At 37.5% G+C, this 24585-nt stretch overlaps 1 protein-coding gene across 3 annotated transcripts in view; it reads right to left on the reverse strand.

The window, feature by feature from the left end:
- Positions 1–3059: 3059 nt before the first annotated feature.
- Positions 3060–24585, reverse strand: part of dgkb (diacylglycerol kinase, beta) — a 160819-nt gene continuing 139293 nt past the window's right edge. For all 3 annotated transcript variants that reach the window (XM_028442180.1, XM_028442179.1, XM_028442181.1), the window contains 3 exons: positions 8180–8300; positions 8028–8088; positions 3060–5655 (listed from right to left, as the gene is read on the reverse strand). In XM_028442180.1, the coding sequence (XP_028297981.1) occupies positions 5548–5655; positions 8028–8088; positions 8180–8300 (290 nt within the window). In that variant the 3' untranslated portion in view covers positions 3060–5547. The remainder of the gene's footprint in view (positions 5656–8027; positions 8089–8179; positions 8301–24585) is intronic.

A 24585-nucleotide genomic window follows, 5' to 3' on the forward strand; every position in this document is an offset into this window, starting at 1 on the left:
CACACACGATGCATGAGCTTGGTTGGGAGCCTCTTTGAGCATCATCCAAGGTGGCCTTGGTGAAGACTGTCTTTTCCCCTTGTCTGACGCATGACCTCTCAGGATTATCAGCTGAGCTGGGCTGTAGATTGTTCAAGCTTTCAAAGATGTCTTCCTGGTTTGTTAGGTACTGCAGCAGACAGTCAAAGTGGTGTTGCAAGGAGAACTCACTTCCAGGGTCCTTCATGAATGTCAGCCACTCCTTTTACATAGAGTCGGGAAGTTTACTTTCAATCGAGTGCAATACCACTCGATTTTTTACCGTATCTTCCTCATCTAAGACTTGGAGGTCTTGCAGGGCCCTCTCTCCAGCCTGAATCAGTTCAATCGTCTTTCACAGTTGCTGTGAGGGCGTGGCCTGATTGCTCACAGTCGCTCTGAGGGTGTGGTGACTGAGGGCGTGGTCAAATGGGGAACAAACACATATAGGATGAGCTGATTGATAAAGAAGTGGGATTAAAGATGGCATTTTGGTTCAAGTCTGAGCACTAACCTATCTATTATCTATATATCTATGTCTATGTTTGTTTATTCATCATCTATTATCTATGCAGCCAGGTCAAATATAAACATTATAATTTCAATAAAAGGTAGCTACGGTTCTCTGTTTGGCCAGTAGGTGTCACTGTTGAAGCGTATGCAGGTGTGGTCGCAGACGTGACGTCACCGTGGCGATGCCTTGAGAGACGCTGAGAGCCTCGCTGACAAGTTCGACACATAAAAATGATAAAATGATGACTGAGTGCAAAAATGATCTTTGGTATTGTTAACTAATGTCTTAAAGGGGACATATCATGTTAAATCCACTTTTTTAGCCCTTAAATGCATTTTGTTGTATATTTAGCGTGTTTAGAAGTACAGAAAAAATTAAATTAGTCTCTTCAGATGCTCCGTAGATATCTTTATTTTCTGTTTTGCTCATATTTTTCAATCTGTTTTGATTTTTCTATTCTCTATTACGTTTTTTGAACTATTACATCACAGTATTTGCAGCAGAACTGCCAAATTATGACATCAACTCCAGGTCCAACACTTCGAGCAATCCACCATTTTTATTTCTGGCTTTTATTTTGTAGTCCAAGCTCCAGGATGCAGAAGTTACGAGAGGATAAGTCAAAATGTTGGGTTGTTGGATGTAGTAACCCACACGCTTCATTACACCGTCTCCCAGCATCAGAACCTTTTCAAAGTGTCTGGTTGAGTTTTATTTTTTATAGAAATGTACCACATCTGTGGGTAATTTCATTTTTGTGTGTGTGAAGCACTTCAATGATGACTGCTTCATCAACCTCCACCAGTATAAAGAAGGATTTACAGAAAGACTTTGTCTGATTGAGGGTTCAATTCCTTCTATCTTTGGAGACGATGAACAGAGCACTTCGGTAAGCTGTAAATAATGCTAAAAAGTGATGATAAGACGTCCCTGTCATTGTTTTGTTAGCATTAGCATTAGCACCGTCTTCATATGTTAGCGCTGTGTGCTCGTTTTAGATCCTTGATGATATGGCCTACGTGATTTAATTTAAGTCTAAAGTTTTCATTAGTCATTTCATTTTGACGTTTTTGTCTTTGAAAAGACTGTATTAAAATGCATTTCATGACGTTAGCTTGGCGCTAGCGTTAGCTCGGTGCTTGTGTTAGCTCACTTGTTAGGGTTCTGCAGGTTCATCATCTTCATTTTCATCTCACTCCACTGGGTCAGACTCTGGCTGGAACATGTAAGGCTGGATGGACAAGTCTAACGTTGGTGACATTTTGTAAATAACGTGTGAATAAAAAGTTTATGCTCCGCTACATAGCCGTATCTCTTCTATCAAACTACAAAAATGGCCGAGCAGGGTGGAGTTGAACCTGGAGAGGGGGCGGGGTATGAAGTGTCTCATTTGCATTTAAAGAGACAGCACCAAAACGAGTTGCTCTTAGAAGCACATCAGAAAAGGGGTAGAAAAGGGGTGGAGCTATAATAATGAGGAATTCAGACCCAAGCATTGCAGTTCTGCTTTATATAGACCACAACTGTATGATTTATATGTAAAAAGGAAGGATTTAAAGCCATGATATGTCCCCTTTAAATAACATTCTAAGATTATTGCTCTATGAATGTGTGCAGAAGGAGATTGATGTTGATCGAGATTGAGGCTACAGACTGCCGCGTGCCTGCGTAGTGAGGCTGTTTAACTATGTGTTGGCGTGAGTAGAAAACACAAATCAGTTATCAAGTACATGTGTAAGGTTTTTATTATTGTTTATTCAAACTTTATGCATGTTGTGGTTAATGCAGATGGGAGATAGCACTGTCCTGTTCCTGGCTGTTCTGGGTCTGCTATGCTATGCTACGCTATGCTATGCTAGTTAAGTGAGTTCAACCAGATTTCAATGTACATTTTATTTTTATTCTTCAAATGTAAATTGTACATTTTCATTGGCCTTTGCTTTGTTTATTATAGGAAATCTTCCTATTTCTGTTGTTTTTTGTTAAGTCCACTACTGTTGTCTTCTTGGTGAAAGTGAAGTTGTGTGAAGCTGAAAATTGACAATCCTGACAAACTGTTTGAAATCTGAGAAATTGACATGCATTTTTGAAAAAGCCAAAATACCCAAATGAACGCTGTCCTCTGATTGGATGCAGTCAGAAATAAAAGAACCACATTATTCTTTAAGAGCTGCCTGTGTCTGCTACTTTATTTTCTGTCTGGTCACACACCAACACACCTCCTTCCCCCACTATATTTGCATATCTATGTCTATCTATATTATCTATATTTATGTCTGTCTATCAGGGACAGATGTATGATGTGAACACCCACCATCAGTCTGTGACACCGTGGGATCAAACGGGTAAATGAACTCCGTGGTCAGGCCAGTTTGTGGCTCTGCTAACAGTATCGAGGTAAAATATGTCTAGATTAGAATAGATCAAATATACTGTACGTGATGAGGTGAGGTGAGATCTCATTGTGGTGAAGGTTCTGACTCAGTGAAATAAAACTCAAACTTTTCCATTGATCCTTTCGGTCGTTTTTATTTCCATAGATAATTTGTCTCGTGTGCAGGCAGAGACTGAGAAATCACCACATTGTGTACAAAAACACACACTGACTACACACTGACACACAGCAGGCACTTCTTATCCACAGCACCAAAATAAAAGCACTGAGTTCTCACGTTAAGGTGACTTTTTTCTTTTGTTTCTATTGTTTTTCTGGGCAATCAAGCAAGTCAGAAGTTTAAAAATGAAAAAAAATGATTTCTTTTATTATGGTTTGAAGTTTTTGGATGAAATGAAAATTGTTTCAATTTTTGCACATTTTCTCAAAAATGTAAGTTACTTTTATTTTGAAATTGTGAATCTATTTGTTTTAATAGACTTGTTTTGTCAAGAAAACCAAATTTGATCAAAGAATCAAATCATCAGGAGTATAAATAATTATTTATTAGCTTTATTTTGAAATTTTTAGGTTTGCAAATGAAAAAGTGGCTAAATATATATTTCTGTACTATGAATTTTGACATGTATTTTTTTTTTTTTTTCAGTAAATACAAAATATTTTTGCAAATAAAAACAAGGGCAAACATTGTGCTTTTATTTTGAAAGGGATTGGTTTCTCGACACTCAAAAGTCCCTCATGTGTTACTTTCTCTGAAGCAAAGTGATTTTGTCAAAGGAAGAGACAATTTGGACAATTTCTTTGTTTAGAAAAGTTAAATAAATGTTTCTGTTTTCAGTGTTTAATGACTAATCAAGTCATCAGAAAGTTTTTTGTGGACAAAAAACCTCGATGCCTGTGTTTTTATTTTGAAAGGGATTCGTTTCTCAACATTTGTACCTTTCAGTCGTCAGTGCTGTGTTACGGTTCTTTGAATCAAAGTGTTTTTAGTAGAAGAATGTGTTCTCTCACTCAGCAGTGAGGGACAGGAACATCAGTCCACGAGCAGACGTTAAAATCCCCAAAACTCGTCTCCAGGTTCCATTAAAAGTGCGAGCAGTCCGTCTGACAGAATAAAGCAGGATATGGTTTAAAAACCATCCATTTCCATAAGTGTCACAGCAGATTTGTCTCAGCGCTGCATCTGAACACCAAGCTGGAAACAAAGAGCGTCATGCATTTTTTATCAGCGATCAATAAACGCTTCTCGCAGCGATCGGGACGCGCGTGTCACGTTCACGCTGGGAGACGTAAAAACAGTGAGAAACATCTGCACAACAAATAAAGGAATAAACATCACATCCTCACGTCCAAATATAGCCTCAACGTCAAACAGCGGTTCTCAACTCCTGGGTCGGGATCAGAAAATGCTGTGCTTTTATTCTGAAGGAACTTTTGACATCTTTGTTTCTTTTTAAATTGTTTTCAGAGAAAGGTTTGATTTAATTTGTAGATCCCGTTTTTGTGCCAATGTTTGAAAAAGCTGATCTTACAGAGCCCCGCCCCTTTACCCTCTGACCCTGCTCAGCTAGCATGGCTACGCGCTATGATAACCAAACATGTGGGACTGGTGGCTACATGCTAAGCTAACCAAACATGTATGATTTGTTAGTGCATGCTAAGCTAACCAAACACGTGGGACTGGTTACTTGCTAAGCTAATCAAAGAAATGAACTAGCTTCAAGCTAAGCTAACCCAAAACGTGTGACTGGTGGCTTCATGCTAAGCTAACCAAACATGTGGACTAGTTACTAGCTTTGTGCTAAGCTAACCAAACATGTGGACTGGTTGCTAGCTGCATGCTAAGCTAACCAAACATGTGGACTGGTTGCTAGCTGCATGCTAAGCTAACCAAACATGTGGACTGGTTGCTAGCTGCATGCTAAGCTAACCAAACATGTGGACAGGTTGCTAGCTATATGCTAAGCTAACCAAACATCTGGACTGGTTGCTAGCTGTGTGCTAAGCTAAGCTAACATGCAGACTGGTTGATAGCTGCATGCTAAGCTAACCAAATATGTGGACTAGTTGCTAGCTATGTGCTAAGCTAACCAAACATATGGACTAGTAGCTAGCAATGTGGTAAGCTAATCAAAACTGTGGATTAGTTGCTAGCTATGTGCTAAGTTAATCAAACATGTGGACTGTTTGCTAGCTGCGGGCTAAGTTAACATGTGGACTGGTTGCTAGCTACGTGCTAAGCTAAGCTAACACATGTAGTGGTCTCTGTATAGAGGGCCTTCATTCTCAGAGGAAGAAGAACATTTATCATCTGTAACACGTGGAACACAAACATTTATCTTTAGTTTCCTTCTCCTACCTTAAAGATACACAACACGTTTGGAAAGAAAATGAAACGGACGCTGCACAGACTGTCAGGTGGTGTTTCAGGGGGAGCAGTTTGGGACCCAAATGAAAACCGCTGGTGAGAAGCACACTGTAGAAGCTCCTGTGTTGGATTCCTCGAGGCGTTCCTCACTGATGTCTTCAGAGTGCAGCAGCAGCAGCTGATCGTAAAGCTCTGTCACACGCACACACCAAAGGTTGCCCTCTGCAGGACGCTGGGAGGAAGGGCAGCCCATCAGTCTTTGCTCTCAGCTCGTGTTCGTCTGATGAAGGAGGAGAAGAAGCTCCGCCTCTGAGGTGGACCCATCAGCATGGGAGCCTGGTTCTTATGGACGATCTCAATCTGAAGACAGAAACATGTTAATAATAATAATAATAATAAACATGTTAATAATAATAATAATAATAATAATAATAATAATAATAATAATAATAAACATGTTAATAATAATAAATAGAATATTTGCATTTCCTGAAGAAAATACATTAGCATACGCTATCAGTATCCTAGCATTAGCATTAACCTAGCATTATCATTGGATAGCATTAGCTACATTTAACCTAGCATTAGCTAGCATTAACAGTAACCTAGCATTAACATTAACTAGATTTAACCTAGCAATAACATTAACTGGCATTGTCATTAACCTAGCAATAGCATTGACTAGCATTATTATTGACTAGCATTATTATTAATCAAGCATTAGCGAGCATTAGTCTTGTATTAGCATGAGGTAGCATTATCCTAGCATAAGCATTAACCTAGGACTAGAATTAACCTAGCAATAGCTTAGCATCAGCAACAGCCTAACATTAGCACTAGCCTAATATTAGCCTAGCCATTGAAGCATTTGGGAAATAATGCAGATGATATAATGATAATTTTATGAAATATGCTGAAGGATCTGAAAACAATCTAAATAAAGTTTAGGGAAAAAAAACTGAAGAAAGTGAAAGTGAACTTTTTAAAAGTTGAATGATTGAACAGCTGAAGTTCAAAATTGAAGGTAAAATTTGTTAAAAATATTTGATGTGGAAGGGAAAATAAAAAATCAAAAAGTTTAAAAGTTATTTTTAAAAAAAACCAATACATAGCAGAATCTGAACGTTTTCACCCCAAACTTGTTGGAATCAGTTGAAAATGTGGGAGTAGAAGGAATACGATGGAATAATACAGTATAATAAAGGATAATATCCTCACTAATAATAATGTGTATTAGAAAGGCTTAGATTCTGTTTAAAGTCAGTCTGCCCTTACTCAGCATTTAACAAAACCACAGAAACTGTAGGTGTATTGGTTACACTGGTGATCGTTATAATTAGTGACACCTTGTTTCAGAGGGTTGTTATTTTTCCAATTTCCAATCATTCTGTGTGTGTGTGTGTGTGTGTGTGTGTGTGTGTGTGTGTGTGTGTGTGTGTGTGTGTGTGTGTGTGTGTGTGTGTGTGTGTGTGTTCTAAGAGCAGCTAATGGCTTTGTTTTGTGGCGTTTGGAGAGTCTCGTTAGCAGTAAGTAGCGCTGCCTCACTTGTAAATGTCTGCTCAACACGTCACGCACGGACAGCTACATTAGCGTAGCGGTCGCTGTGGATAATGAGCCGCGTCGCTCTGTGACAGGTGGAGTAGACGCTCTGAACACGTGACGCGTGTTCTCCGTCGACACGAGAGCTCTCCATTGGTCACGCTGAGCTCTCGTGATGTAAATCCCGCCACACGGCGACATGATTGGAGCTAACCAAAGCTAATCAAAGCTAAGAGATGCAGGAACAAGCAGCAAAAACACTCAGAGACTCAGAGTGTTTTTCATTAGCAGACAAACTTCATCAGTTCAAACTTCACACACACACACAGAACTCTGTGTGTGTGTGTGTGTGTGTGTGTGTGTGTGTGTGTGTGTGTGTGTGTGTGTGTGTGTGTGTGTGTGTGTGTGTGTGTGTGTGTGTGTGTGTGTGTTTTTAACCTGCCTCCTCACTACAGCTGTGTATGAATCCAGGGGTGTTTTCAAATAACAGTTTATTCAATCAGTACATGTAACGCACCGTATTTAACGTTCAGTAACGATAACGGCGTTGTAACGGCATAAAAATTAATTCGTTAGATTACCCTGTTACAAAAAATATAAGGCTATTATTTTAAACGCAGTTATTCCGAACACTGGTTAAAATACAGCGTTTGCCCCATATTAAATTGTCTTCACTCTGTAGGGGGCGCTAACGCACCAATGTCTGTTTTTCCACATTGAACTGGTTTAGGGCCGGGAGTCTGTATGTGCAAATGGGAGCATTTTCCAAAAATTTTATATTTTGTCATTTTTGGCCAAAATTTATGGCTCCGCCCTGCAAACACAGTAAAAGTTATCAAAAATCCATGAATACATTTCGATGTCCCACTTCTCTAGATGATCTCCAGTGACTTTGAACCCATCAGTGAAACGCCCGAGGACAAATGCGTTAAAATACAACGTGAGCGAAAATAGCAATTTTGCAATTTTCAATTACAGATTCTGGACGTCCTGTGTATTTTTTGGCGTGGTCATAAAAATATTTTTTACCTGTCTTGTCATGGTCTACTTCTGTGTCAATTTTCATGATTCTACGATGAATACATTTTTATTGGCAATTCCTATAATAATAATAACAATAATAATAATAATAATAATAATAGAGATTCTGGAACTTTCTTATTTCTGTTCAGTTATATTTAAAACACACTTACAGTGCAGGGCGTCTGCATCCATGGTTCTCCATCTATCTGCATGGGGAGGGACTTACTGGTTCTGTAAGGGTGAAGACAACGTGTCCAGTTAGCTTAGCTTAGCTTAGCTTAACTTAGCCTAGCCTAGCTGTCCATCGGAGTCCAACACTGGCCTGATGGTGACTGAGGAGCACTGGGCCAGGCGTCGGCCGGCGCTCTTCAGACCCGTGTAGATCTGACCCATCTCCATGGCCCCTTCCAGACCCACCACCTCCAGGAGCTGGTCCGACAAGTCTGACACACACACACACACACACGCACGCACACACACACACACAGACACACACACACACACACGCACACACGCACACACACACACACAGACACACACACACACACACACGCACACACACACACACGCACACACACACACACACACACACACACACACACGCACACACACACACACGCACACACACACACACACGCACACACACACACACACACACACACGGTTAGCCTCACAACCAGGTCAATTAATAAAATATGAAGTTCATTTATTTTTATTTGTTTGTTCCTGTTTGATTTTTAAAAATTGTTGCTTTTGTGCTCATTACTACATTTGATTAGACTCATTGCTGGAGCGTTCTCACTGTTATCATCTGATCACTGACTCTGTGTTTCTGTGGGTGTAGCAGAGTAGCTGTTAGCATGCTAATAGCAACGGGAGTTTCACTTTGCCACCACGACTTATAGGTTTTTAATCCGTGTACCCTTCGTTCTTTGGTGTTAAACTAAATAAATAAAAACAGTGTACATGTTTTGTTTTACTGACTTAAAACCAAAACAGAAATACAGTAAAATCAAAAAAAAGAGCGAGACTTAATCCCGTCACATTCTATCAGTGCTAACACAGTGCTAACAGAGAGGAAGCAAAGAGCTAACACAGTGCTAACACAGAGCTAACACAGAGCTAACACAGTGCTAACAAAGAGCTAACACAGAGCTCACACAGCGCTAACACAGAGCTAACAAAGACCTAACACAGTGCCAACACAGTGCTAACACAGAGCTAACACAGTGCTAACAAAGAGCTAACACAGAGCTAGCACAGTGTTAACACAGAGCTAACACAGTGCTTTCAAAGAGCTAACACAGTGCTAACACAGAGCTAACACAGTGCTTTCAAAGAGCTAACACAGAGCTAACACAGAGCTAACACAGAGCTAACACAGAGCTAATACAGTGCTTTCAAAGAGTTAACACAGAGCTAACACAGTGCTTTCAAAGAGCTAACACAGAGCTAACACAATGCTAACAAAGAGCTAACACAGTGCTAACAATCAAAATCAACCTCTTTCTGCAGACCTCACTCACTTTATTTAATAAGGAGCCAATACTGTACATGCTCTAAACCTGCAATACCAACAAAATTAAGTTATACTTTTCATCAATAAAAACATACATTTTAAACTGTGAAACTAAACGAGGATATTAAACATTAAGAGTTCAGTTCCTAAAAGCTCATTACTGGCCTTACTTTACAGCACTGTGGTACTTTTATTTCCTTATTTGTTAAAATGCCTGTTGGGTATTTTAAAATGAGGCACTATTCCTTTTTATATTAGACATTTTTATTTAATATTTAATCTTGTACTAATGTCTAAAGTGATTTTCTTTTAATTTATTGCTTGATTGATCAAGCTACGTCACAGAAGTTGTTCTGTTTAGGGTTGAATGTTAAAATAAGGTAAATAAAATAAATAAGGGACACCTTGGATCTGTTTTTTGCTCTTCTTTATCTTTTTAATGTATTATAGAATTATCGGATTGGGACTCGGTATCGACCAATTCTCAAAATCAAAGGACTCGGAAGCAAAAAAACCTGATCAGGACATCCTTAATACTGAGCTAACACAGCGCTAATACAGAGCTAACACTGTGCTGACACAGAGCTAACACTGTGCTAACACAGAGCTAACAGTGCTAACACAGAGCTAACATAGAGCTAACACTATGCTAACACAGAGCTAGCACAGTGCTAACACAGAGCTAACGCAGAGCTAACAAAGAACTAACACAGAGCTAACGCAGCGGTAACAGAGCTAACAAAGAGCTTACACAGTGCTAACACGGAGCTAACACAGAGCTAATGCAGAGCCAACGCAGCGGTAACAGAGCCAACAAAGAGCTTACACAGTGCTAACACGGAGCTAACACAGAGCTAACAAAGAGCTAACACTGTGCTGACACAGCGCTAACAAACAGCTAACACTGTGCTAACACAGAACTAACAGTGCTAACACAGAGAAAACACTGTGCTAACAAAGAGCTTACACAGTGCTAACACAGTGCCAACATGGAGCTAAGACAGAGCTAACACTGTGCTAACACAGAGCTAACACTGTGCTAACACAGAGCTAACAAAGACCTAACACAGAGCCAACAAAGGGCTTACATAGCGCTAACACAGTGCTAACTTGGAGCTAACAAAGAGCTAACATAGAGCTAACACAGAGCTAACACAGTGCTAACAAAGAGCTAACAAAGAGCTAACACAGAGCTAACAAACTGAGGAGACCAGTCTGAGCTGCGTTCACAGTGATTTATTAACCAGCTGTTATTAGTTCATAATAGCTGATTAATAACAGTTTCAGTTCATTTTATTGTGATTAAAGATGAAATAAATGACAGTAGTTTTATATACATACATGTATCTATGTATGTAGGGACGTGTGTATTTATCTTTGTATGTACACGTGTGTAATACAACATAAAAATGATAAAAAAATAGATTTTAAAAAGTAATATAGTGAAGTAATACTAAATAGAATATATTTATTAATATATTACATACATAATTATATTAATTATGATAATTAAATAATGAGCCACTCTTAGTTGGTTTGATTCTTCAGCGTGACGCTGTGGGTTATGAACTGATGGCAAGGCAAGGCAAATTTATTTATATAGCGCATTTCATACTCAAGGCAACTCAATGTGCTTTACATGATAAAACATTCAATTGTTTAAAATCAATAAGAACATTTAAAATCATCAGTAAAATCAATTAAAATCATCAGTAAAATCATCATTACATCAACAACATGACCATAAATCTCTCTCTCAATCATATGCAGTAGAGAAAAAAAGTGCCTTTAACTTTGATTTAAAAATGTTCACATGTGATGCTGACTTCAGCTCTGCTGGAAGTTTGTTCCACTTCTTTGCAGCATAACAACTAAAAGCAGCATCACCATGGTTACTGTGAGCTCTGGGCTCCACTATCTGACCTGTGTCCATAGATCTCAGAGACCTGCTGGGTTCATACCTGACTAACATCTCACTGATGTATTCTGGACCAAACCCATTCACACATTTATAACCAGCAGCAGAACTTTACAGTCTCCTCTGAGGCTGACTGGGAGCCAGTGTAAAGACTTTAAAACTGGAGTCATACATGAACAGCTATACGGTAAATATTCAGTTTATCACAGATCATTTAAAGTTAAGCTAAGGATGATTATTACTTCACTTCTGAACGTTTCATAATCACAGCGAGAAAAAGCAACGAGGCTGCTATTAATTAGAAAACCTGTAATAATATTATTATTAATTCTTCTTCTGCTTTGCATTGATTCAGACTCAGCTGGAGGCGCCGAGTCACACAGAGTCCATCTGTCTCTCACACACACACACACACACACACACACACACACACACACACACGCACACACACTCACACACACTCACTCACACACGCACACACACACACACACACAAACACACACACACACACTCACACACGCACACACACACACACACACACACTCACACACGCACACACACTCACACACACACACACACGCACACGCACACACACACACTCACACTCACTCACACACGCACACACACACGCACACTCACACACACTCAAACACACACACACACACTCACACACGCACACACACACACACACACACTCACACACGCACACGCACACGCACTCACACGCACACTCACTCACACACACACACACACGCACACACACTACTCACTCACACACACACACACACACACTCACACACGCACACACACACACACACTCACACACGCACAAGCACTCACACGCACACTCACTCACACACGCACACACACTCACACACACACACACACGCACACGCACACACACACACTCACACTCACTCACACACGCACACACACACGCACACTCACACACACTCAAACACACACACACACACTCACACACGCACACACACACACACACACACTCACACACGCACACGCACACGCACTCACACGCACACTCACTCACACACACACACACACGCACACACACTACTCACTCACACACACACACACACACACTCACACACGCACACACACACACACACTCACACACGCACAAGCACTCACACGCACACTCACTCACACACACACACGCACACACACTCACACGCGCACACGCACTCACACGCACACTCACTCACACACGCACACACACTCACACACACACACACGCACACTCACACTCACTCACACACGCACACACACACACACACACACACACGCACACTCACTCACACACGCACAAACACTCACACACACACACGCACACACTCACACACGCACACTCACACGCGCACACACACTCACACACACGCACACACACTCACACACACACACACGCACACTCACACGCGCACACACACTCACTCACACACGCACACACACTCACACACACACACACGCACACTCACTCACACAAGCACACACACTCACACACACACACACACACACGCACACTCACACTCACACACACACACACACTCACTTACACACGCACACACACACACGCACACACACTCTCACACACGCACACGCGCATGCACTCACATGCACACACACACACGCACATGCACACACACACACACACACTCACACACGCACACACACTCACTCACACACACACACACACTAACAATGACTAATAATACACTGCACTCAGAGATCACAAACCTATAATAAATACTAATAAAAACTAACTACAAATAAAGACTAAATATCAGGATTGGGGTCAATTATATTTTTCAGTTACAATTACAATTTGAATTATCCATGCTCAATTACAGTTCAAGTACAATTACAATGACCAGCATTTTTTTCAATTATAATTATTTTTTTTCTCAGAAAGTCAATTACAATGATCTTCTCAATTACTAAAGTTCAATAACAATTAATCACAATTACTGAGCCTGAAATAAATAACTTAATAAAAGTGAACCTTCCTCTTGTGTTAGCGTTCTGTTAGCATCTCTAATGCTAACATGTTCTAAATCAGCTGTAAAAATCTCATTTATTTCCTTTATTCTATTGATTACCATGTTTCGCTTCCTAATCAATTAATATATAGGTTATAATATTTTTGGTGTGGGTGTCTTTTTTTGTGTCAGTATAACCCTAGATTATTTTATTTTTTTGAAATGGTAAAATGTGTGAAAGCTTAATATAAAGTATATTGTAGTAATTATTACCTATATATGTGGAGAACTGTACATAGAACTGTAACATGGTTCACCAGTTTATAGAAATTTCATGGCAATTACAATTGCAAAGTTAACTATCTAAACTCAATTACAATTTACTGTAAATATGATTACAGCAGCAAAAAATACAATTACATTTATAATAACATCATAATTGTAATTATTATCAATTACATGGTTAGAATTATGGCTGGTGACGTGCTGACGTGGTGACGTATCGATCATTTCCTGTTTACGCTCTACCGCTGCTTGCAGCGCTCTACTACTGTGTTCTGCTAACTCTAATCAAACTTGTTGTCATTGATATTTTAGCCTTGAAAACACTTGTTTTAATTTTTTACCGTACAGTTAAACGTACGAAGGTTAAGTAAAAAGCAATCTCGCCTCTTATAGGCAGTGTAATCTCCTTTAAACTTCCTTTTGTCCTTATCTTAGCTTAGCTTAAATTTAGCACCTATGGCTTCTCTCTCCTGCCCGGTGTGTCAGATGTTTAGTTACTCCTCGTCCTCCTTTAGGGACAATGGTAGTTGCATAAAGTGTAGCGTACTGTTAGATATGGAGGCGAGGATCAACAATCTGGAGAAGCGGTTCCGCACCCCTGATACCAAAACCGAAGCTAGCAAGCAGGACCTAGCCGGTGCGGACCGTGCTAGCACTAGCTCTAGCTTAGCCTCCCCCCCGGCCAGCAATGAGTGGGTTACTGTCCGTGGTAAGCATAGTCGAAGGTCAAAAAGCCGCTCGGGACACCACCATGTTCACGTCTCAAACAGGTTCTCCCCCCTCTGTGAGGACAACACACTCACCGGGGAACAAACTCTGATAATTGGCGACTCCATAGTGAGAAACGTGAAGCTAGCGAAGTCAGCGGGCATCGTGAGGTGCATCCCAGGGGCCAGAGCGGGCGACATAGAATCAAATCTAAAGTTGCTGGCAAAGAGTAACCGTAAGTTTGATAGGATAGTCCTCCATGTCGGCACTAAGGACTCCCGACGTCGCCAGTCGGAAGCAACCAAAGTGAACATTGAATCAGTTTGTGCTTATGCTAAAACAATGTCGGACTCCGTAATTTTCTCTGGTCCTTTACCAAATCTGACCAGTGATGACATGTATAGCCTATAGCATGTCATCATTTAACCGCTGGCTATCGAGGTGGTGTCCAGAAAACGAGGTGGGCTTCATTGATAATTGGAGATCCTTCTGGGGAAAACAGAACCTGATAGGAAGAGATGGAATCCATCCTACTTTGGAGGGAGCATCTCTACTATCAGAAAACATGGCACAGTCACTGTTATGACATCTCATGAATGAGACCATGTTACAGAGGCGGAGTCCTCCACGCCCCTCTGCGCTTGCCTTAGGACAGTTTCCCTCCCATTGCTATTATGATAGCTGTGTTCATCGCCATGACAACTGTTGTGATGGTGATGAATATTATTTTATAGAGACGGTGTCTGTCCCCCGACCCATATTTCACAATGATTTTAACATAAAATCAAATAAAAGAGCTATCAATTATAAAAATCTGAAAAAAATTAAAATCTCAAATCTAGAAACACCAAAACATAAAAGCATTAGATGTGCTCTATTAAATATTAGATCACTGAGATCCAAATCTCTACTAGTAAATGACCTTATCTCAGAAAATAACTTTGATTTATTCTGTTTAACTGAAACATGGCTGTATCAAGATGAATATGTTAGTTTAAATGAAGCCACTCCTCCCAGTCATTTAAATACTCATATGCCACGAGACATAGGCCGTGGAGGTGGTGTAGCAGCTATTTATCATTCCTCTCTCCTAATCTATCCTAAACCAAAGGCCAGTTACACTTCCTTTGAAAGCCTGGTTCTAAATTTATCTCATACCAAATCAAAAACCTTCCAGCCAGTCTTATTTGTGATAATTTACCGTCCTCCAGGCCCTTATTCTGAATTTCTATCAGAATTCTCTGAGTTTATATCAAACTTAGTCCTCAGTTCTGATAAAATACTGATAGTAGGAGATTTTAATATCCATGTGGACAAAGATAGTGATAGCCTGAGCTCAGCCTTTATGTCCCTAATAGACTCAGTTGGCTTTTTTCAAACTATTAATGAAGCTACTCATCGTTTAAATCATACTCTTGATCTTGTTCTAACATATGGCCTTGATATTAATGAACTAAAAGTCTACCCTGAAAATCCTCTGCTATCAGATCACTTTTTAATATCTTTTAACATTATCCTAGAGGATCTCGCACTGTGCAATAAAATAGTTAGGAGTAGAAATCTATCCAACAGTGCTGTGGCTAAATTTAAAGAGGCCATTCCTGCTGCCTTAAACTCAGTGCACCATCCAATAAATAACTATGATATTAATTATAACCCCTCTCAACTGGATCTGCTTGTCGATAGCTCTGCTAGTCTACTAAAATCCACCTTGGACTCAATTGCCCCATTGAGGGAAAAAACTATTAAACGTCAGAGGAAAGCTCCGTGGTTTAGCTCTGAAACTCACACACTCAAACAAACAACCCGTAAATTAGAGAGAATGTGGCGCTCCAATAAAACAGAGGAGTCACGAATACTCTGGCAAGAAAGCCATAGTAAATACATGACAGCCTTACGACATAGTCCATCTACATACTACTCCTCACTAATTGAAGAAAATAAAAATAATCCGAGGTACCTTTTCAGCACTGTAGCCAGGCTAACACAAAGTCAGAGCTCTATTGAGCCCATGATTCCTCTAGCCCTCAGCTGTGAGGACTTTATGACATTTTTTAACCATAAAATTCATAAGATTAGAGATAAAATTAGCCACTCCCTGCCTTCACCTGGGCCTGCTGTACCATTAAATGTAAATAGGCCTAACCTAAACTGTTTCACACATATAGGACTTCAGGAACTTAACTCTATTATTTCATCCTCCAAACCATCGACCTGCCTTTCAGATCCGATCCCAACTAAGCTGTTTAAAGAAGTTATTCCCCTGGTCTGCCCATCTTTGTTGGAGACAATAAATATATCCCTATCAATAGGCTACGTGCCACAGTCCTTTAAAGTAGCTGTAATCAAACCCCTTCTCAAAAAACCTCCTCTTGATTCCAGCACTTTAGCAAACTACAGGCCTATATCTAATCTTCCTTTTATTTCAAAGATTCTTGAGAAAGTTGTGGCGGCTCAGCTCTGTGAATTTCTTCAAAACAACAGCCTGTTGGAGGACTTCCAGTCAGGCTTTAGAGCTCAACACAGAACAGAGACTGCTTTAGTTAAAGTAACTAATGATCTACTCTGGGCTTCAGATGAAGGACGACTCTCAGTGCTGGTTTTATTAGATCTTAGTGCAGCTTTTGACACTATAGATCACTATATTCTACTAGAGAGATTAGAGGAATTACTTGGAATCACAGGGACTGCCCTAAACTGGTTTAAGTCCTACCTATCTGATAGGTACCAGTTTGTACACGTGAATAATAGGTCTTCTGTGTACACTAAAGTAAGCTACGGGGTTCCTCAGGGCTCTGTGCTAGGTCCAATCCTCTTCTGTATCTATATGATCCCCCTTGGTAATGTTATGAGAAAATACTCTGTTAACTTTCACTGCTATGCTGATGAAACCCAACTGTATGTATCAATGAAGCCAGGTGAGACAAATCAGCTATCTAAACTTGAGGCCTGTCTAAAGGACATTAGGGCCTGGATGGACCAAAATTTTCTTCTTCTCAACTCAGACAAGACTGAGGTCATTGTACTGGGCCCGCGACACCTTAGAGAAACCTATGCTAGCCTAACTGCCCTAGATGGCATTACTCTGGCACAAAGCACAACTGTTAGAAACCTTGGGGTTCTATTTGATCAGGATTTATCCTTCAACTCTCACATAAAACAAACTTCAAGAACTGCCTTCTTTCATCTCCGTAACATTGCTAAAATCAGATCTATCCTGTCTCAGAGCGACGCCAAAAAACTAGTCCATGCTTTTGTTACCTCTAGACTGGATTATTGTAATTCTCTTTTAGCAGGCTGCCAGAGCAAGTCGCTTAAGACACTTCAGCTGGTTCAAAATGCTGCAGCACGTGTACTGACTAAAACTAGGAGAAGAGATCACATTACTCCTGTATTAGCCTCTCTGCATTGGCTTCCCATAAAATATAGAATAGAATTCAAGATTCTTCTTCTCACTTATAAAGCCCTAAATGGACAGGCACCAGTCTATCTCAAGGAGCTTGTAGTGCCATACAATCCCCCCAGAACACTACGCTCTCAAAATGCTGGACTACTCGTTGTTCCATTTGTCTCTAAAAGTAGTATAGGAGGAAGAGCTTTCAGTTATCAGGCCCCACTTCTCTGGAACCATCTACCAACCACGGTTCGGGGGGCAGACACCCTCTCTACCTTTAAGGTTAGGCTCAAAACATTCCTCTTTGGTAAAGCTTTTAGTTAGGAACCAGCTCATAGCTCATAGTTAAGATGCAATAGGCATAGACTGCCGGGGGGGGGGGTCTGGCATGCTCGGTTGGAGAGAGGTTGGAGAGGGCGTTAAGAGAGAGGTCATTTAGGTTAGAGAGGGACCGGAGAGGGTCCCATTCCTCTCTCAAACACTCCCTCTATGTCTGCTTCTTCCCTTGTGTGTTTGCTCCTGTACTCCTTCTGGCTTTTGTCTTGCAGGTCCGTGGGATCCTTAGTGTGGAGTTACAGAGTCTCAGCGGCTCTGTCTCCACCCTCTCCTCTGCACACACCCAACACAGCATAACGTGGATGGCTGTTCATCATAGGAATGGGATCAACACAAGGTTCCTGCTGCTTAACAGAAGGTTTTCCTTGCCGCCATGATGAATTCATGTTGGGTGTGGGATACATATGTATGTGTATATACGTATATATGCATATGTGTGTATCCATAAAATGAAGAGTCCGTCCTTAAGACTGCTCTACTGTAAAGTGTCTTGAGATACCATTGGTTATGATTTGGGGCTATACAGATAAAAGATTGATTGATTGATTGATTGAATTATAAATTACCCCAATCCTGTTAGATACTAATAAATATTAATAAATACTAATAAATATTAATAAATACTAATAAATATTAATAAATACTAATAAATTATAATAAATACTAATAAATATTAATATATACTAATAAATATCAATACATATGAATAAATACTAATAAATAATAATAAATACTAATAGATAATAATAATGAATACTAATAAATACTAATAAATATTAATAAACACTAATAAATATTAATACATATTAATAAATACTAATAAATATTAATAAACACTAATGAATATTAATACATATTAATAAATACCAATAAATATTAATAAATACTAATAGATAATAATAAATATTAATACATACTAATAAATATTAATACATACTAATAAATATTAATAAATACTAATAAATACTAATAGATAATAATAAATACTAATAGATAATAATAAATATTAATAAATACTAATAGATATTAATAAATACTAATAGATAATAATAAATATTAATAAATACTAACAAATATTAATAAATACTAATAGATAATAATAAATATTAATAAATACTAATAGATGATAATAAATATTAATAAATACTAATAGATAATAATATATATTAATAAATACTAATAGATAATAATATATATTAATAGATGATAATAAATACTAATAAATACTAATAGATAATAATACATATTAATAAATACTAATAGATGATAATAAATATTAATAAATACTAATAGATGATAATAAATATTAATAAATACTAATAGATAATAATAACTATTAATAAATACTAACAAATATTAATAAATACTAATACATATTAAAACATATTAATAAATACTAATAAATATTAATAAATACTCATAGATAATAATACATATTAATAAATACTAATAGATGATAATAAATATTAATAAATACTAATAGATAATAATATATATTAATAAATACTAATAGATGATAATAAATACTAATAAATACTAATAGATAATAAAACATATTAATAAATACTAATAGATGATAATAAATATTAATAAATACTAATAGATAATAATATATATTAATAAATACTAATAGATGATAATAAATACTAATAGATAATAAAACAAAATAATAAATACTAATAGATGATAATAAATATTAATAAATACTAATAGATAATAATATATATTAATAAATACTAATAGATGATAATAAATACTAATAGATAATAAAACATATTAATAAATACTAATAGATGATAATAATTTTCTAATAAATACTAATAGATAATAATAAATATTAATAAATACAATAGATAATAAAACATATTAATAAATACTAATAGATAATAATATATATTAATATATACTAATAGATGATAATAAATACTAATAAATACTAATAGATAATAAAACATATTAATAAATACTAATAGATGATAATAATTTTCTAATAAATACTAATAGATAATAATAAATATTAATGAATACTAATAGATAATAAAACATATTAATAAATACTAATAGATGATAATAAATATTAATAAATACTATTAGATAATAATATATATTAATAAATACTAATAAATGATAATAAATATTAATAAATACTATTAGATAATAATATATATTAATAAATACTAATAGATGATAATAAATACTAATAGATAATAATATATATTAATAAATACTAATAGATGATAATAAATACTAATAAATACTAATAGATAATAAAACATATTAATAAATACTAATAGATGATAATAAATACTAATAAATACTATTAGATAATAATACATATTAATAAATACTAATAGATGATAATAAATACTAATAGATAATAATATATATTAATAAATACTAATAGATGATAATAAATACTAATAGATAATAATATATATTAATAAATACTAATAGATGATAATAAATACTAATAAATACTAATAGATAATAAAACATATTAATAAATACTAATAGATGATAATAAATACTAATAAATACTATTAGATAATAATACATATTAATAAATACTAATAGATGATAATAAATACTAATAAATAATAAAACATATTAATAAATACTAATAGATGATAATAAATACTAATAAATACTAATACATAATAAAACATATTAATAAATACTAATAGATAATAATAATTTTCTAATAAATACTAATATATAATAATAAATAATAAGGATTCTGACTGTGTGTAGACTGAATTATGACAGAACCAATGATGGTGAATCTATTGTAACGTTTAAAGTCTATAAAGCAGCAGATTAGTCACAGTTCTGTCGTTTTTCTTTCTAAAAACACTGGAAACAACTTTTCACTCAGATGTGTTTCAAAGTTTTTATGATGCTTAATTATTGATCGTTATTTCCAAGCAGTGATCAGAAAAATGCTGATAACTTTGATCAGAGCAGTGGAAACTCTTACGACTAACTTAACCTGCCTAATGTTTGACCTGGGGTGGAACTCCATGTTCTCACACACACACAGTGTTTCTAACAATGTGTGTGTGAGCGTGTGACTGCAGACGTCCTGCTTTGCTGAAGCTCTCAGGTGAGGTGTTGTTGTCCACCTGTCACCATGGTGATGGACAGACGTCTGAGCTTTCCAGGGTCAGTGTGTGTGTGTGTGTGTGTGTGTGTTTGACCTCCTGACACTGTGAGTTAAACCAACAACCTAAGCCTTGACTTCTCACACCGCCTCCTATTGACACTGATGGACACGTCGCCACGGCGACGGGATACAGACTCAACATCCGAAGAAAACTCACTGTGACGCTTCTTTACACTCACCACAACTGCAGATAGATATACAGGACGTGTAGCTTAGCATGTAGCCACCAGTCCCACAGGTTTAGGTTAGATTAGCACATAGCCCCCAGTCCCACACGTTTGAGTTAGCTTAACACGTAGCCGCCAGTCCCACATGATCGGGTTAGCTTAGCACGTAGCCACATGGTCAGAGGTTAAAGGGGCAGGGCTGTGATATCAGGTCCACTTATTAATTCAAAGGTTGACAAAAGCTAATATTTCTGTGATTTTAACTCCAAAGCGCAGCCTTTTCTCAGTGAATGTGATTTCATTTATATTTGGTGGGAGTCGAGGCTCCATGGAGGCTTTAGAGCAGCTCAGTGAGTCTGAGCGTCTGTCGTCCTCGATGTGTCAACGCGTTGCTGCTGTTAGACACGTTCAGATCTACAGAGGGGTGTTCCGGAAAGTGGGTTATGTTTAAATTCTGAGTATATTGAGGCTCAAATGAAGGAAACTCTGAGTACCCCATTAATAAAGGTGAGGTATGTTCTTCTCTGAGTATGTCACCATGGTAACATTCTCCGTGAACTGAACCTGTTTCTGGCAGGTTTTGTCTAAGAAATCCTGGGTTTCTACTTGGCTCCACCCACATTAACACCGCTGCTCAGGGAACACTTTAATGATCCTTGACACTCTTCTCTGACACATATTAGTGACATCACACACCACAGATGTGCTCACATCATTACTGTTTTTTGTTTTTGCACAAACAGTAGTTTTTTTAATAATATTGTGGACAGTGGCAGCTGGCCAATAGAGGGCGCTAGGGCACCGCCCCACCACTTAGCACATTAGTTAAAAATACTACGAAACAAAGTTATATCTGTATTTAGATAATCAGAATAAATATGATGTAGATAATGATTATGTATAAAGTTGTTTGGTTTATCTGTGTCTGATTGATGACGTGTTTCCTGTTTAGGGCGCACTAATCTTTATCGTCCACTCTCGTTCAAAGTTGTGCATTCACAGTAACGCCTCTTCAATACGAGTCTATGGAGTGTCTGTGGGCGGAGTTTACCTGCGCCCACAGACACTCTGAGGCTGTGCAGAGTTAAACACAGCTGATCATTTACACAACACCTCCTCCCAACATTGGACATTTGATGTTTTCAAATCTTGAATATGTCCATATTTTGCAAACTAGGTCTTAAATTATTAATTTACCACTTCATTTTTCAAACCTGTTTTTATTTAATTACTTGTTAAATTAACTAAAACAAAAAATGTAAAATCTGAAAAATAAAATAAAAAAATAAGAAAATAACATTTTATGAAGTATAATAATCCTTCTCAAATTAATAGAAATAAATCTATTAATGAGGCTCTAAATACTGTTTATTTACACTTATTTACAAAATGAGATTCTTTAAAATGTGTGTTATCACTCATTCATTCCATCATTATGATCTACACTTGTTTTTTTACAGTATTCTGAGCAAAATGTGGTTCAAAGCTACACAAACCCTGTTTTTAATGTGTGTCTATTTTGGAGTTGTAGCCCCACCCCCTGATAGTGTATGTAGATCATTAAGTGATCGTCACTGAGAGGTTGATCTACATTAAAACATCTACTGACGTCTGTAGAAAAGTTCACTGGATACAAACCTGTAGATAATATAAAGGAGGAGATGATCATTTAAATAAATACACATAACTTTATATTGTTACGTACTGTAATACAGTGAATGTATAGTCAGCACAGATTGAAAGTTACGGTGGTGCAGCGGGTACGGAGGTGTGCATGAGACCATAGGGTCAGGGGTTTGAATCCAAGCTCAGTCATATTTTTAATGACGTCTTTTCTGAACGTCCAGACGACTCTGGCAACTACATTACATTAATAATCAATATAAATGACGCAACGTCAAGCGGTCGTCACTGTCTTTGTAGCCGCTGCAGTGGGAGGGGCTGTACACTTCCTCTACTTACTGGGGCCAAATGAAAGTGGAATACACATTAAATATACCTTTTAAATTTGAAGTATATTGTGAGTGAACTCATCCTTTAGAAACTCTGTAAGTTGATGATTTAAACCGTAAGTACAGGTGGAGCTGTCTATGATAAGTGCTGTAAACGTACAACTGTAGAAGTGATCAGCCCTCCTAGCGATGCTGCCCCGCCTCCACACACACATTTTATTCATATTATTCCCCAGTCGTCACGTCACTAGCACAATGAACTGATGAAGTGACCAAAAAGCGGGACTAGTCACGGGCGATTTAAGCGACTATAGTCTCTGATGTGGCGTTCTGTGTGAACACCTTTAGAACAGATTCATGTTCTATAAACACCTGCTTATTTCACCATCAGGGTGAATAAATCGCTCTGTTCCGGGTGGTTGCCATGGTAGTTCGTGTTATCTAAGTTTGCCATTGATTATGGCTTTTTATCAAACGCGTGCACGTCAGTAACCCAAGGTTTACATACTCAGAGTTGATTAACACACTTCATACCAGCTGTAATGAATCAGATACACAGAGTTTCCCATCGTGGGGTATGTTGACCCAGAGTTTATGGATAGACTCAGAGTTTGTTAACCCTCCTTTATGGAACACACCTCTGATGTGTGTGTGTGTGTGTGTGTGTGTGTTTTCACAGTCAGAGCTGACGTTGTCACCTGACTGAGGGCTGGTGTTGATTGAGAATCAGGTAAGGCCTGATTGGTCTATTTTTGTAGAGGGTTTGTTGATCTGGGACTAAATCATTTCCACACTTTCTTACACAAACACATCAGTCGTGTTGTTATCATCATAATAACACGACTGATGCTTTTTTTGGATTATTAAAAAATAAATTTTTTCATTTTTTTTATTTTACTTTTCTTCTCTTTCTCTCTGTGAATTATGTAAATACATCACATAAAATGCATAAAATATATATATAAATCTGTAAATATTTAAAAGGTTGAATATTAATAGTGATTTAAAGGTATTGAAAGGCAATAAAGGGGCAGATACTATAGGAGTAATCTTCTCTTCTGCTCCTTTTCATTCAAAATGTGTTGGTTGGGAAGTTGTTGCTGAAACAAATTATTTTTTTATGTTAGTTTTTTTGAATGAAATAAAACGAAAAAATTACCAAAAAATCATACAAAAATTTCACTGTAATACCGTGGTTGCCAACCTTTGGATCGTGACCCCAGGTCAATATCACAATTTTCTGATGACCCCAAAGATGATTATTTTTTTTTTTCTATAATTAGTTTTTCATT

This window comes from Gouania willdenowi, unplaced genomic scaffold, assembly GCF_900634775.1.
Source record: "Gouania willdenowi unplaced genomic scaffold, fGouWil2.1 scaffold_3_arrow_ctg1, whole genome shotgun sequence".
Lineage (NCBI taxonomy): Eukaryota > Metazoa > Chordata > Actinopteri > Blenniiformes > Gobiesocidae > Gouania > Gouania willdenowi.